General features: G+C 44.5%; 1 protein-coding gene across 3 annotated transcripts in view; it reads right to left on the bottom strand.

The window, feature by feature from the left end:
• The window catches only part of meox2a (mesenchyme homeobox 2a), a 61750-nt gene that overhangs the window by 10382 nt on the left and 33885 nt on the right, over positions 1 to 17483 (bottom strand). The window contains exons 3-5 of one of the 3 annotated variants that reach the window (XM_058052841.1): positions 6426 to 6587; positions 6125 to 6331; positions 3778 to 4422 (exon numbers count right to left, since the gene is read on the bottom strand). In XM_058052841.1, the coding sequence (XP_057908824.1) occupies positions 3778 to 4381 (604 nt within the window). In that variant the 5' untranslated portion in view covers positions 4382 to 4422; positions 6125 to 6331; positions 6426 to 6587. Of the gene's footprint in view, positions 1 to 3777; positions 4995 to 6124; positions 6332 to 6425; positions 6588 to 17483 lie in introns of all 3 variants that reach the window. The other 2 variants (XM_058052838.1, XM_058052839.1) reach the window with 2 other exon arrangements.

The raw sequence follows: 17483 nt of genomic DNA, 5'->3' as shown, positions 1-17483 counted from the left end.
TGCTTTTCCTCACAAGGGTCATGGGGGTGCTGGAGCCTATCCCAGCTGTCTTGGGGCGAGAGGCGGGGTACACCCTGGACTGGTCGCCAGCCAATCACAGGACACATATAGACAAACAACCATTCACACTCACATTCATACCTATGGACAATTTGGAGTGGCTAATTAACCTAGCATGTTTTTGGAATGTGGGAGGAAACCGGAGTACCCGGAGAAAACCCACGCATGCACGGGGAGAACATGCAAACTCCACACAGAGATGGCCGAGGGCGGGGAAAGACAAAATAAGAAGCCAAAAAGTTACCACTTCCACACAAACTAGGAGGAGAACTCATTCATTGATTTTCTACTGCTTTTCCTCACAAGGGTCATGGGGGTGCTGGAGCCTATCCCAGCTGTCTTGGGGCGAGAGGCGGGGTACACCCTGGACTGGACCCTGGTCTCCTAGCTGTGAGGTCTGTGCGCTAACCCCTAGACCACCGTGCCGCCCAACATATATATTATAATATTATATTATTATTCTATAACATATTATTATAAAATAATAACAATTATAATATAATATACAATATAATAATAATAATAATAATTAATATTAATCAATTTAATTTATAATGCACTTTACATCAAATAAATGATCTCAAAGTGCACATATAGCACTTAATTAATAATAATAATAATAATAAATACATAATAAATAAATAAAAATTATTCATCATTATTATATAATAATAAATTATAATAATAATAATATTATATATATTATAATATTATATTATTATATAATAATCAATTATTATAAAATAAAAATAATATTATATTAAATATTAATGTTATTATTATTAATAATAAAAATAATCAATTTAATTTATAAAGCATTTTACATCAAATAAATGATCTCAAAGCGCACATATAGCAGATTGCATGACACTTTTACAGATACAATAAAAAAAGATACATTTTTTTTACACAAACAATGCGGCCACCCCTGAGCCAAAGTGTAAATTGGACCGGGTCGGATGGGGAATGGTGCTAAGCCTTGAAAGCACGTCAGGAGTCCTCACCTCAGGGACCAGGGCCAGAAAGAGCAGTCTCGCTCACATCGCCGCTTTATTGATTTTATATTTTATTATTTATGAAATAAATTAGCGGGAGTAAATATTATTCACTAATTCCAAATCAGGCTTCTCTGGTTTGGAAGTAAACACGGCATGGAGACAAGTTTAAAACTGTTTTTTTTATGACTTCTCCACAGCAATTGCTGCAATTTTTATCCCCCCACAAAAATACAAAAAAAGAAGCGACACGAGAGCCTCTTGGGAAGTATTAAGACTGGTTTGTTTTTTTTTTTTTCAAATGGAAAAAAAAGTCAGTTCATTGTTTTTCCATCTTTTTTCCCTTGAGTGGAAGAATAATATTACGATGACACACAGCAGATGCAAGCTTCCATTCAGGCAAGCTTCATCTTCAAGGAAAACGGCAACAAACTCAAAAATACGCCACTAAAAGATGTCACACTTGCAAATGAGCTCTCGCTTTTTTGTTGCTTTTTCTGCCATTTTTTTTTTTTTTTTTTGGCGGGGGTGCATATTTTTTGGGGGTCCAGATGGTGAAACCTGAGCAGGGGTGCTCTATCTGGTGCAGGCGGTGTGATATTTAGACAGCTGATTGAGTCAGCAGCCCGGCGAGGCCCAGTAATCAGCGTTGCGAGTCCAGTCCAGTACGCACTAACTGTACTTACACGCCGATCGCTTTCCAAATTATTTACAGGGAGGGAATTGAACCAATAGAACGAGGTGTGTGGTACAATGGGGGAAGTAAAACTTAAAAAGTTTGGCATATTGGCAGAAACGTGCAGCAAGTTTCTTCCAAGCGTGCTCGGACTTATATTGTCATCATTGTAATAAATAATCGTGTGATGAAAACAAAATGGCAGAGTTTGGAGCCGTTAAAGGCACCGTGAGCGAAAAATGCTCCCCGAGATCACGTTGCCGGCGAGGATGCCAATGAGGCCACGGTGGCCGTGATTGATTGTTGCGGTGAGCGCAGGTGGGAAAAGATCCACGGGTCAGCAGGGACATGTTACACGGTTACACAGTACAAAAAAAAAAAAGATGGTTTTATCAATTTCGTTTTTTGACATGGTCTGTTGTTTACAAAGTGCTCCTGAAAAAAGAGACACAAGCACATAATAATAATAATAATAATTATTATTATTATTCGATTATTATAATTATTATTAGAACTATTATGATTATTATAATTATTATGTTAATGCTAATTATTATATTAATTATATATAATATTATTGTTATATTTGCATATTTTACATAATAATAATATAATAATTATTATTTTAATTTTATTGTAATTATTATAATATTTTATTATTTTTAAAATATTTAAATATAAATATAAAATAATAAATAATAATAGCAGATTGCATGACAATTTTACAGATACAATAATACCAGGTGGACTGTTACGTGTAAAATATATAGTCTGCCCCCCCCCCCGTGAATTTTGTCATATCAATGCGACCCGCGAGTCAAAAAGTTTGCCCACCCCTGCGCTAAAAGGGACACAAGCACATAATAATAATAATTATTATAATAATAATAATAATAATAATAATAATTATTATTATTATTATTAGATTATTATAATTATTATTAGAACTATTATGATTATTATAATTATTATATTAATGCTAATTATTATAATAATTATATATAATATTATTGTTATATTTGCATATTTTACATAATAATAATATAATAATTATTATTTTAATTTTATTGTAATTATTATAATATTTTATTATTTTTAAAATATTTAAATATAAATATAAAATAATAAATAATAATAGCAGATTGCATGACAATTTTACAGATACAATAATACCAGGTGGACTGTTACGTGTAAAATATATAGTCTGTCTCCCCCCCCCCCGGAAATTTTGTTATATCAATGCGGCCCGCGAGTCAAAAAGTTAGCCCACCCCTGGTGTAGTCAATGAATAGTCAATGTGTTATTTGGCATGAATATAATTAATACAAATATTTTTTTCTTCTTCTTATTATTATTATTTATTATAAATTTCCCCACTGAGGGACGAATAAAGGCATATCTTATAAATCTACTGTACATCATTTTTACATTTGGGCAACAGAAAGTAAGCTAATGATGCCGTTTGGCACCTTGACACAATTTCATTGCAATAAAAGTAAATGAAAATTGAAAATTCCAATGTTAAAATGGAACATAATATGATAATAAGAAATGAAAAATGGAAATAAAATCCCGCTTGAATATGCAAATGATGCCTCAGTGCTTTACTCCGCTGGCCAACACGACAAATGACTTATTTTCATACTTTTTTTTTCATGTAAAAACATTTTTTAAATAAAAAAAGAAGTCATACAATGCATATAGATTTTTAAAATCTCAAAATCTAAAATGTAATGAAAATCTAAATTGCATATAAATAAAGTTGCAAATAGTTATTGAGTCATTAGATATATTTTTAATAAGGTGCCTATTAGCTGTTGAAATATATAAAGGTATAATATAATGTATGTAATATATAACTGTACTGTAATGTAAGGTAATGCTGCTGCTTTATGCCAGAGTGGAACCATATTGTAACACAGATTATTATATATATTATATAATTATTATTATTTATTATTATGCGGGAGCCATCTATGGTAGAATGTATTTATGATATATAATAAATAAATAAAAGTAGTTCTATGAAAAGTAATTATTGGATACCTGAGCTGTCACTTTTCCTTTTCCCGTTCCTCTTCTCAGCCTCAGCGGGCGATGGCGTCGGCCTTCCAAACTCGGCGGGTGCGCAGGAGGCCCCCGTGGGGGTGCTGCTGCCACCCAGGCTGGGGGTGGTGGCGCACAAAGCGGGCCCTCCTGGGTGTCCCAGGTCCGGTGGGGGCGGCCCGTTGTCGTGGGACAGGTGAGCGTGTGGGTGGCAGAGGTTGGGCCGTGCACCCCCGCCGGCCGAGGGCATCTGGGGGACATGCCAGGCAGCGTGGTGCTGGGCGGGGGGGTGATGATGCTGCTGCACGTGGCCACGATGGGCAGCGGGGTGATGGTGGTGGGGGTGCTGGTGCTGGTGCTGGTGCTGGTGGTGGTGGTTCCCGGGGTAGAGGCCGTCTTCGGAAACGTAGCTGGAGATAATGCAAGTGGACGGCGAGGACGTGGAGGAAGGAGAGGAGGACGACGAAGAGGAGGCCAGGTCCGGGTAGGAGATGTGGTCCGAGCGTCCGTGCAGGGTGAGGGGGGACGGGGCAAAGGCGGCGGGGTGCAGGCCCTGTGTGGGGGCGTGGGGGCTACGCAGGCAGCCAAACAGTGTGTGATCCATGGCAAGGAGGAAGGTGGAAGGTCAGGAGCTGCTAAAGCAAGCTAAAGGGAAAAAGATGAGCAGCACATATCCAAGAAGCTTCCACAGAACTTTTCCCCGCTGTTGCAAAAAAAAGGAAGAAAAGTCCGAGAGGGGGAGGGGGGGGTCCTTCCTGTGGTAATCCGCTTGGTTGCCAGGCTGGAGCGGGATAAACACGGAGGCCGGCCGAGCCTCTCAGTTGTCAGAAGGCAGCTTGGAGGTTTGGAAACTGGGAGCAGGAGGAGGAGGAGGAGGTCCCGAGGAGCTGCAGCAGAACGAGGGGAGCCGGCGGAGGGGACGTTATAAATAGGGTGTAACGTGAGAGGGAGGCTGGGTCACTGCTGACCGCATACATACGATCGCCCTCCTGACACGGAACGCCGCAATAAATCTGCACCCTTAAAACAGCTCACAATCGGGAAAAACAATCGCTGGGCATTTTTCCTTGGACTTGAACTCAGGTGGCCATCTTTTTCTCTGCCTTTCGGAAAAAGGGGCTGGTGGGCGGAGCCAGAAGTGGCATGATGTGAAAGATGAGGTGGTGCCCCCCATACCTCATCTTTGTCACCTGTGGCATCCCCAAAGGCAGACTGTCCTGAGTCACAAGCAAAGCAGATATGGAGACTATGTACTACAGTACACGGATGCAGTACTACTTGTGTAAACTACTAACTATTCTATTTTTAACACTCTTATTAACATCTGATTATGTGTCCGTCACGGCTGCACGGCAGACGAGTGGTTAGCGCGCAGACCGCTACAGCAAGGAGACCCGAGTTCGATTCCACCCTCGGCCATCTCTGTGTGGAGTTTGCATGTTCTCCCCGTGCATGCGTGGGTTTTTTCCGGGTACTCCGGTTTCCTCCCCCACTCCAAATTGTCCATAGGTATGAATGTGAGTGTGAATGGTTGTTTGTCTATATGTGCCCTGTGATTGGCTGGCCACCAGTCCAGGGTGTACCCCGCCTCTCGCCCCAAGACAGCTGGGATAGGCTCCAGCACCCCCCATGACCCTTGTGAGGAAAAGCGGTAGAAATCCAATGAATGAGTTCTCCTCCTAGTTTGTGTGGAAGTGGTAACTTTTTGGCTTCTTATTTATTTTGTCTTTCCCCACCCTCGGCCATCTCTGTGTGGAGTTTGCATGTTCTCCCCGTGCATGCGTGGGTTTTCTCCGGGTACTCCGGTTTCCTCCCACATTCCAAAAACATGCTAGGTTAATTAGCCACTCCAAATTGTCCATAGGTATGAATGTGAGTGTGAATGGTTGTTTGTCTATATGTGCCCTGTGATTGGCTGGCCACCAGTCCAGGGTGTACCCCGCCTCTCGCCCCAAGACAGCTGGGATAGGCTCCAGCACCCCCCATGACCCTTGTGAGGAAAAGCGGTAGAAATCCAATGAATGAGTTCTCCTCCTAGTTTGTGTGGAAGTGGTAACTTTTTGGCTTCTTATTTTGTCTTTCCCCACCCTCGGCCATCTCTGTGTGGAGTTTGCATGTTCTCCCCGTGCATGCGTGGGTTTTCTCCGGGTACTCCGGTTTCCTCCCACATTCCAAAAACATGCTAGGTTAATTAGCCACTCCAAATTGTCCATAGGTATGAATGTGAGTGTGAATGGTTGTTTGTCTATATGTGCCCTGTGATTGGCTGGCCACCAGTCCAGGGTGGACCCCGCCTCTCGCCTCTCTGATGGCTTCCAATGTTACTAGCATGACAAGGAAATCCCACCTGAGATGTTTTCCACTTGGCACAGTGGAGGGCTGGGGGGGGGCGTCATGATCCTTCAATGGAACAATGGAGCTTCAGGTTGTGCAGGGGCGTGAAACAGCAGCCGGGTATGTGGAGATGTTGCAAGGGTTATCCCCCATGAGGGCCTCGTGTGGTAGTGGTAATGACTGGCGGAGAGGCGGGGTCCACCCTGGACTGGTTGCGAGCCTACCACAGGGCACATATAGACAAACAACTATTCAATGAAGTAGACACAAAGAAAAACCAACTAGCCTACTAGTCCAGTTCCAAGATGGAGTACCATCAGGAGTGTTGGTTCGCTGCCGATCTTGGGATGATCATCAACCAAAGGGGGGGTCCATTGCAGCGCCTCCTAGAGGTGGACCAGTCAGTTGGCGGCACAAACAGGAAGTGTTTTTCTATGCCCTCGGCAGTGTCACCAACCACAGCAGAGTGGGCGTGCCTGGAGGCGAGCCGGAATGGAATACATTAACACAGACCATTTTTGTGGGAATCACAAATTCCAAAGAAATACAGCTGAATAGGTGCAGATTCTGGAAGAACTACAGTAAACCTCGGATATATCGGACTCGGATATATCGGAAATTCGCTCACAACGGACAGATAAAAAAGAAGCGATTTTTCTGTAATGCATTTCCAATAAAAATTCATTGCATATATCGGATTTTTTATAACGGATTTCGCCTATTTCGGACAAAATCTCCAGTCCCGTTCCAATGCATTTCCATGAAATTTCCCTCGCATATATCGGATGGCCGCATCGTGGGATGAAAGTGTGTGACAGACACACTATAAACCTTGCAATCATTCCTACGCTTGGCGTTCCCAGCGCTTTGGTCCCACACTTGAGCAAACTTTGGGGGGTTCGTTCATAGTCAGGAAGCACTTTGGGCATGTGACCAACCACAGCAGAGTGGGAATTCCCGGAGGCGGGCCATGGGTATAATGAATTAAAACAGACCGTTTTGACGGGAAGCACAAATCCAGTACAGCTGGAATAGGTGCAGATTCTGGAAGAACTACAGTAAACCTCGGATACGTATATCAGACTCGGATATATCGGAAATTGGCTCACAACGGACAGATAAAAAAGAAGCGATTTTTCTGTAATGCATTTCCAATAAAAATTCATTGCATATATCGGATTTTTTATAACGGATTTCGCCTATTTCGGACAAAATCTCCAGTCCCGTTCCAATGCATTTCCATGAAATTTCCCTCGCATATATCGGATGGCCGCATCGTGGCGCTCCGATTCGCCGAATCGTGACAGGCCGCTATACGACGTCATTTGCAGCGTTTGCAGCGTTGCCTGCGCGTCCAGGTACATTGGAAACATAGTCAAGGAAGTGCCTTTTTATAACGGATAAAATCCCATTTACGCATATACCGGATATAAATCCCATATATGCGTAAAACGGACATTTTCCGGTATACGCATATAACGGATTTCGCTTATATCGGACAAAACCAGTGGGAACAATTGAATCCGATATATCCGAGGTTTACTGTGGAACGCTTTCTGTGCTGGTTTTCGGAGACCACAACTCAATACAAGGGGTCAAAAGATTAGCATCTTAGGTCCCGTTTAATAAATAGAAAATTAAAAAATAGATTTTGTGTACAGTAAGTATTTTTGAAATGTAAATTGATCATGAATTACCCTCTATATGTCATTTTTATTATTGTGGTGGAAGTTTGAAATACTATATACGTCATAGTTTGAACCTGAAATGAAGTTAAATAAGAAAACCAATAATGTGTGAATAATAATATTATTATTATTAATAATATTTGTTATTGTTACTGATGCAGGCCTCGCATTGGATTTCAAAAAGTGTGCAGGTATGCGTCGTGATGTGGTAGTATTATTCCAAGTATTATGATTTTGAAATACCCAAATCATACTCCTGTCAGCCTTTCAGTAGAAAAGTCTGCACACTCGGGTGGGCGACAAACAGGGAACGTTTGGGAGAGGAAATTAATTCCTCGTCCAGAGAAAATGACTTTAGCAGAGCGCTCCGGAGCAGGGGTGGGGGGGGTGTGGGGGCGTGCTGGAAGGCCGTCGTCATGATGGCGGCGCTGGCTGGGGAAGCCTCAGCAGAGCGAAGGCGCCACAGGTGTGTGAGCGTCAAACCCTTCAACTGTTTGTCTTACAAATGGAGGCTATTAGCAGGTTAGCGGAAAGCGCCATACTTTCTAAGTACAGTGTTCCCTCGCTACATGGCATTCCGTGCACCTTTAGTGGAATTTTGTAGTTATTTTATTTATTTTTACAGTGCATGAACACGTACTGTACTACTGACTTGCCAAATGTATAGAAATGTTTGATCGCTGGCAGTGGGACTCTGAGCTGTAAGTTTTATCCCCGACAACTCGGTGGACGAGTGGTTAGTACACAGGCCTCACAGCTAGGAGACCCAAGTTCAATTCCATTCTTTAATAATCAGTAGTAGAACATAGATGAGTTTCAGGAAAATTGACACATTTTCACATTCCATAAAGGTTCATTTGCGACTCAATTGTCCATAGGTATGAATGTGAGTGTGAATGGTTGTTTGTCTATACGTGCCCTGTGATTGGCTGGCCACCAGTCCAGGGTGGACCCCGCCTCTCGCCCCAAGACAGCCAGGATAGGCTCCAGCACCCCCGCGACTCTCATGAGGATAAGCGGTAGAAAATGAATGAATGATTGAAATGATTATACAGTAAACCTCGGATATATCGGACTCGGATATATCGGAAATTCGCTCCCAAAAAAGAACCGATTTTTCTGTAATGCATTTCCAATAAAAATTCATTGCATATATCGGATTTTTTATAACGGATTTCGCCTATTTCGGACAAAATCTCCAGTCCCGTTCCAATGCATTTCCATGAAATTTCCCTCGCATATATCGGATGGCCGCATCGTGGCGCTCCGATTCGCCGAATCGTGACAGGCCGCTATACGACGTCATTTGCAGCGTTTGCAGCGTTGCCTGCGCGTCCAGGTACATTGGAAACATAGTCAAGGAAGTGCCTTTTTATAACGGATAAAATCCCATTTACGCATATACCGGATATAAATCCCATATATGCGTAAAACGGACATTTTCCGGTATACGCATATAACGGATTTCGCTTATATCGGACAAAACCAGTGGGAACAATTGAATCCGATATATCCGAGGTTTACTGTATTAGCAGTAATATAGCAGTCATATAGCAGTAATTTGTGTAAGTGGTGATGTTAAAGTCTTGTGGCAAATATCAAGTTGAATCCAGATCTGATCCAGATCAAGCGATAAGACTCCTGGGGTGACGGATGTCGAATGTGCTACTGCTGATGGTGGAGACGCGTAAACAGAAACCAAAGCTGTGGCTGTCACTCAAGCGGGCAAACCTAAACTCAACACGACCACGACACGGCTTTAGCGCCTCTCCTCAGCAGGTCGATATAAAGGAGAATAACTTTTAAAAAGTACTTTTACGTCATCTTAGACAAAATACCACAATAACGATACGGAACATAACAAATGATGAATGAAGAACCAAAGTTGGCATTAGAACAAAACACAACAAAGCCTTTTGACAAGAAAGGCTGGCATGGATTTAGGAAGTATTAGCAAATCCCAATGTTTGTTGTTACTACAAAGACCGTCCTCCCTAAAGAGGAAATCCTGCGTTGCAGCCTTAAAGTACATCCTTGCCGCCTTAAAGTACATCCTTGCCACCTTTAAAGCACGCAAGTGAGCGTCACGCCCAGCAGCTGCACGCATGCTGGACGTCAACATCTGGCAACGGTGTGGAAAAGCGTCTGACTGACTTTATCTCCAAGGCCTCTAAACATGTAATGTCCCTCTGATGGACTCCTTCCTGATCCTATCCATCCTGGTCACTCCCAACCATCTCAGTCTGGCCCATAACTGACTTTATCTCCAAGGCCTCTAACCTGTAATGTCCCTCTGATGGACTCCTTCCTGATCCTATCCATCCTGGTCACTCCCAACCATCTCAGTCTGGCCCATAACTGACTTTATCTCCAAGGCCTCTAAACAAGTAATGTCCCTCTGATGGACTCCTTCCTGATCCTATCCATCCTGGTCACTCCCAACCATCTCAGTCTGGCCCATAACTGACTTTATCTCCAAGGCCTCTAAACATGTAATGTCCCTCTGATGGACTCCTGCCTGATCCTATCCATCCTGGTCACTCTCAACCATCTCAGTCTGGCCCATAACTGACTTTATCTCCAAGGCCTCTAACAGGTAATGTCCCTCTGATGGACTCCTTCCTGATCCTATCCATCCTGGTCACTCCCAACCATCTCAGTCTGGCCCATAACTGACTTTATCTCCAAGGCCTCTAACATGTAATGTCCCTCTGATGGACTCCTTCCTGATCCTATCCATCCTGGTCACTCCCAACCATCTCAGTCTGGCCCATAACTGACTTTATCTCCAAGGCCTCTAACATGTAATGTCCCTCTGATGGACTCCTTCCTGATCCTATCCATCCTGGTCACTCCCAACCATCTCAGTCTGGCCCATAACTGACTTTATCTCCAAGGCCTCTAACATGTAATGTGCCTCTGATGGACTCCTTCCTGATCCTATCCATCCTGGTCACTCCCAACCATCTCAGTCTGGCCCATAACTGACTTTATCTCCAAGGCCTCTATCATGTAATGTCCCTCAGATGGACTCCTTCCTGATCCTATCCATCCTGGTCACTCCCAACCATCTCAGTCTGGCCCATAACTGACTTTATCTCCAAGGCCTCTAACCTGTAATGTCCCTCTGATGGACTCCTTCCTGATCCTATCCATCCTGGTCACTCCCAACCATCTCAGTCTGGCCCATAACTGACTTTATCTCCAAGGCCTCTATCATGCAATGTCCCTCTGATGGACTCCTTCCTGATCCTATCCATCCTGGTCACTCCCAACCATCTCAGTCTGGCCCATAACTGACTTTATCTCCAAGGCCTCTAACCTGTAATGTCCCTCTGATGGACTCCTTCCTGATCCTATCCATCCTGGTCACTCCCAACCATCTCAGTCTGGCCCATAACTGACTTTATCTCCAAGGCCTCTAACATGTAATGTGCCTCTGATGGACTCCTTCCTGATCCTATCCATCCTGGTCACTCCCAACCATCTCAGTCTGGCCCATAACTGACTTTATCTCCAAGGCCTCTAACCTGTAATGTCCCTCTGATGGACTCCTTCCTGATCCTATCCATCCTGGTCACTCCCAACCATCTCAGTCTGGCCCATAACTGACTTTATCTCCAAGGCCTCTATCATGCAATGTCCCTCTGATGGACTCCTTCCTGATCCTATCCATCCTGGTCACTCCCAACCATCTCAGTCTGGCCCATAACTGACTTTATCTCCAAGGCCTCTAACCTGTAATGTCCCTCTGATGGACTCCTTCCTGATCCTATCCATCCTGGTCACTCCCAACCATCTCAGTCTGGCCCATAACTGACTTTATCTCCAAGGCCTCTAACATGTAATGTGCCTCTGATGGACTCCTTCCTGATCCTATCCATCCTGGTCACTCCCAACCATCTCAGTCTGGCCCATAACTGACTTTATCTCCAAGGCCTCTAACAGGTAATGTCCCTCTGATGGACTCCTTCCTGATCCTATCCATCCTGGTCACTCCCAACCATCTCAGTCTGGCCCATAACTGACTTTATCTCCAAGGCCTCTAAACATGTAATGTCCCTCTGATGGACTCCTTCCTGATCCTATCCATCCTGGTCACTCCCAACCATCTCAGTCTGGCCCATAACTGACTTTATCTCCAAGGCCTCTAACAGGTAATGTCCCTCTGATGGACTCCTTCCTGATCCTATCCATCCTAGTCACTCCCAACCATCTCAGTCTGGCCCATAACTGACTTTATCTCCAAGGCCTCTAAACATGTAATGTCCCTCTGATGGACTCCTGCCTGATCCTATCCATCCTGGTCACTCCCAACCATCTCAGTCTGGCCCATAACTGACTTTATCTCCAAGGCCTCTAACATGTAATGTCCCTCTGATGGACTCCTTCCTGATCCTATCCATCCTGGTCACTCCCAACCATCTCAGTCTGGCCCATAACTGACTTTATCTCCAAGGCCTCTAAACATGTAATGTCCCTCTGATGGACTCCTGCCTGATCCTATCCATCCTGGTCACTCTCAACCATCTCAGTCTGGCCCATAACTGACTTTATCTCCAAGGCCTCTAACAGGTAATGTCCCTCTGATGGACTCCTTCCTGATCCTATCCATCCTGGTCACTCCCAACCATCTCAGTCTGGCCCATAACTGACTCTATCTCCAAGGCCTCTAAACATGTAATGTCCCTCTGATGGACTCCTTCCTGATCCTATCCATCCTGGTCACTCCCAACCATCTCAGTCTGGCCCATAACTGACTTTATCTCCAAGGCCTCTAAACATGTAATGTCCCTCTGATGGACTCCTGCCTGATCCTATCCATCCTGGTCACTCCCAACCATCTCAGTCTGGCCCATAACTGACTTTATCTCCAAGGCCTCTAACATGTAATGTGCCTCTGATGGACTCCTTCCTGATCCTATCCATCCTGGTCACTCCCAACCATCTCAGTCTGGCCCATAACTGACTTTATCTCCAAGGCCTCTAAACATGTAATGTCCCTCTGATGGACTCCTTCCTGATCCTATCCATCCTGGTCACTCCCAACCATCTCAGTCTGGTCCATAACTGACTTTATCTCCAAGGCCTCTAAACATATAATGTCCCTCTGATGGACTCCTGCCTGATCCTATCCATCCTGGTCACTCCCAACCATCTCAGTCTGGCCCATAACTGACTTTATCTCCAAGGCCTCTATCATGTAATGTCCCTCTGATGGACTCCTTCCTGATCCTATCCATCCTGGTCACTCCCAACCATCTCAGTCTGGCCCGTAATGTGCCTCTGATGGACTCCTTCCTGATCCTATCCATCCTGGTCACTCCCAACCATCTCAGTCTGGCCCATAACTGACTTTATCTCCAAGGCCTCTAAACATGTAATGTCCCTCTGATGGACTCCTTCCTGATCCTATCCATCCTGGTCACTCCCAACCATCTCAGTCTGGCCCATGACTGACTTTATCTCCAAGGCCTCTAACATGTAATGTCCCTCTGATGGACTCCTTCCTGATCCTATCCATCCTGGTCACTCCCAACCATCTCAGTCTGGCCCATAACTGACTTTATCTCCAAGGCCTCTAAACATGTAATGTCCCTCTGATGGACTCCTGCCTGATCCTATCCATCCTGGTCACTCCCAACCATCTCAGTCTGGCCCATAACTGACTTTATCTCCAAGGCCTCTAAACATGTAATGTCCCTCTGATGGACTCCTTCCTGATCCTATCCATCCTGGTCACTCCCAACCATCTCAGTCTGGCCCATAACTGACTTTATCTCCAAGGCCTCTAACAGGTAATGTGCCTCTGATGGACTCCTTCCTGATCCTATCCATCCTGGTCATTCCCAACCATCTCAGTCTGGCCCATAACTGACTTTATCTCCAAGGCCTCTAACCTGTAATGTCCCTCTGATGGACTCCTTCCTGATCCTATCCATCCTGGTCACTCCCAACCATCTCAGTCTGGCCCATAACTGACTTTATCTCCAAGGCCTCTAACATGTAATGTGCCTCTGATGGACTCCTTCCTGATCCTATCCATCCTGGTCACTCCCAACCATCTCAGTCTGGCCCATAACTGACTTTATCTCCAAGGCCTCTAACAGGTAATGTCCCTCTGATGGACTCCGTCCTGATCCTATCCATCCTGGTCACTCCCAACCATCTCAGTCTGGCCCATAACTGACTTTATCTCCAAGGCCTCTAAACATGTAATGTCCCTCTGATGGACTCCTTCCTGATCCTATCCATCCTGGTCACTCCCAACCATCTCAGTCTGGCCCATAACTGACTTTATCTCCAAGGCCTCTAACATGTAATGTCCTTCCTGATCCTATCCATCCTGGTCACTCCCAATGAGAACCTCAGCATCCTCATCTCTGCTACCTCCTGTTCTTCACAAGTAGGGCTGCAAGTAAGGATCGTTTTAATAATCGATTAATCAGTTGATTAATTTCTTCAGTTCATCAATGTGTGAGATTTTTTATTTCCTCCTCTTTATTCAGAAATAAAATATTGGAAATGACCGAGCAAATAAAAACCAGGTTGGCGCTTGAATATTCTGTTGAAATAATGTTAAATTAAATTAGGTCAATATGGATATATGGATATATATATATATGGATATATATATATCCCAATATTTTTTCCACAAACTGAATTTCAACAAAAGTCAAAGCCAAATATGCGTTTTATTAAAATGCAAACAATATTATATTCTCTTTTTTAAATAAATATTAAATAAAGTTTCAAATTTCAGTGCAATCATGCTGCTCTCCTGGCTTACAGCCACGCCCATATAAGGAAGTGCGCTCCTCTGTGACATCACAAAGGGCAGTTTTACCACGGCAACACTGCAATGTCATGTCTTTTTTTTTTTTGTCCAAATGAATATGAGTTCATGAAAAGTAGTCGTCAATCATACAGGAATACATTTATTAACGTGATGCTAACGCTCACAACAAATTGCGTGTGCTTTTTGTATGAATGCTGACTTGAGCTTTAAGAAGGAATACATTCATTATTGTGTTCGTCTCCAGGAATTAGTATTGAAGTACGTAGTCTTTACAGTATATGTATAGGCTGTACAGTAACAGTATATGTACTGTATAGACGCTTTCTACAGGCACAGTCTTTGCCGCTGTAAAGGAGTCATTGCTCCTCAGTGTGTAATGGCGGCGGACAGCCGGGTGACATCATCATCATCATCATCATCATCATTTATAATGGCCCTGCCTGGTACGATGCCCCCCCCCCCCCAGCTTGAAAGGCTGAGCAGACGTCGTCTGATGCTGTGCAGGAGCCTCGCGTGGAGTCAGACCGCACCTCAAACAGCCTGGGGTCGCCGCACTCAAAAGCGCCATTTAAATCTGGACTAACCGCAACCGCCAAAACCAAAAAATATAGAAGGGGGAACACGGAGGGGGGGGGGGGCACCGTCTCCTGCCAGCCAGCCAGGCGACCAGCCAGAGCACGGCCGAGCCCGTTTCCTCCCAGACTAAATTTGTCAACGCCTTGCTTCATTTTGTCCCCATCACCGTCCTCACAGAGAGGGCGGGAATGGGCGGGAATGGGCGGGAATGGGCGCCAGGTGGCAAAAGACTTCACACTTCCCAATCTTGATGTACCCAGCATGCAAGGACTGCACTTCCTGTTACTGTTGGGAGACACGTTTGTATCTCCATGATGCATCGCTGGCCTTGAAGTCATACTCATGATTTCTTTTTTTTTAGGTTTAACGGCTTTGTTGGCTAAAAAGATGCTATTCCATGCAGTGGAAAGTGTTTTTTTTTGGTAAATGTCTAACACTTCATTCCCACTTTTCCTCACTGATGCCACGCTTCTTAGGTATGGAGGACCAAAACTGCCAAAATAATAAATAAATAAATAAATAAAAGTGGAAATAAAAACAAAAATGAAAAAAAATATCAAAAAATTCAATACAAAAAAATTAATATAAATGGAAATAAAAACAAAAATAAAAAAATATATACATAAATAAATAAATAAAAGCAAAAATAAATACAAAAATAAAAAACAAGATTCAAAAATTAAAAATAAATACAAAAATAAATGTAGAAATAAATACAAAAATAAATATATAAATAGAATTACATATCAATAAATAAATAAAAGCACTCTGCTCTCATATGTATTTATTTCATGCTGCAGACAATGTCAGCTTGAAATGCAGAAGGAAAAACTATTCAAATGAGGGGGCGGTCCTAAGTGTGTCTTGGGTTGAACTGTTCGCCTATTGGTTGATCGACATGTGAGTGCGAAAATCGACTAGGTATGCCTGCAAACGGCCACAGCAAGAGGAAGTATACAGGGAGAAAAGTATACATTTACCGGGACAATAATGGCGGGGTCCACCAGGAAGTCGGTGTCCGAGCTGGAGATTGCAGCCATATTTACCGCCATTGAGAGTGGTGTGGTGACTTCCTCTTGCTGTGGCTGTTTGCAGGCAGAGCCAGCAGTAAGTACCAGTTTATCAGTACCCTAACTGTGTTGTATTGCGTAAGTCATGGAGCAAAAGCGCTTGTGTGTGTAGCATTATATAGTGTGCATACAGGCAGCGGGGTTGCTAATACAGTAAACCTCGGATATATCGGACTCGGATATATCGGAAATTCGCTCACAACGGACAGATAAAAAAGAAGAAGAACAGAAAAGAAGAAGAGAGAAGAGAAAGGTGGGGTCGGGGGGGGGGGCAGTAGAGGGAGAGACGTGTAATTGTCACTGAGAATGACAAAAGGAGAGAGACTGCCTTCTACCACCCAGCAAACCCCGCCCCGCGCAGCCAGGTCAAGCCCCCACCGCCAGAGATCCTCCGGCCCCGTGGGTGTGGGCAAAGCCAGGGCCGACTCCCCAAGACCCGCCCCCGAAGCAACTCCACGAAGAGACCAGCAAGAGGCCATGGAGGAGCAATCCCAACCGGCAACAGGGCGCCAGCAGGCCGGAGGAGAGCCGCACCCCTGAGACCAGCGGGAGACCATACCCCACTAGGGCAGAAGGGCATCGAAGGCCACACACCCGTGGGCACAGGGGCGCCCCCGCCGGCCGGAAGGGAGCCCATCCACGGCCGGAGGCACCGCCTCCCGTGGCCCTACACACCCCCAGGAAGCAGAACCAGGCCCGCCCCAGGTAACCCCAGGCCCGACCACCAACATAGGACCGCCCCGGCCAGGACAGAAGAGGCCCGGGCACACTGCCCCATGGAGGACCGGGCGGTTGAGATGGAACGCCCTACGCCAGACCCCCGCAAATCTCCAGTCCCGTTCCAATGCATTTCCATGAAATTTCCCTCGCATATATCGGATGGCCGCATCGTGGCGCTCCGATTCGCCGTATCGTGACAGGCCGCTATACGACGTCATTTGCAGCGTTTGCAGCGTTGCCTGCGCGTCCAGGTACATTGGAAACATAGTCAAGGAAGTGCCTTTTTATAACGGATAAAATCCCATTTACGCATATACCGGATATAAAAACAGACATTTTCCGGTATACGCATATAACGGATTTCGCTTATATCGGACAAAACCAGTGGGAACAATTGAATCCGATATATCCGAGGTTTACTGTAGCCTATTCCCAGAGTTTTTTTTAAACACTGCTAGTCCCCCAATTGTGTAATGACTACATTACACTTTACCGATGCTGTAGCTTAAATGCTAAACG

This window comes from Doryrhamphus excisus, chromosome 17 (assembly GCF_030265055.1).
Source record: "Doryrhamphus excisus isolate RoL2022-K1 chromosome 17, RoL_Dexc_1.0, whole genome shotgun sequence".
Taxonomy (NCBI): Eukaryota; Metazoa; Chordata; class Actinopteri; order Syngnathiformes; family Syngnathidae; genus Doryrhamphus; species Doryrhamphus excisus.
This window is presented reverse-complemented; position numbering and strand designations above follow the sequence as displayed.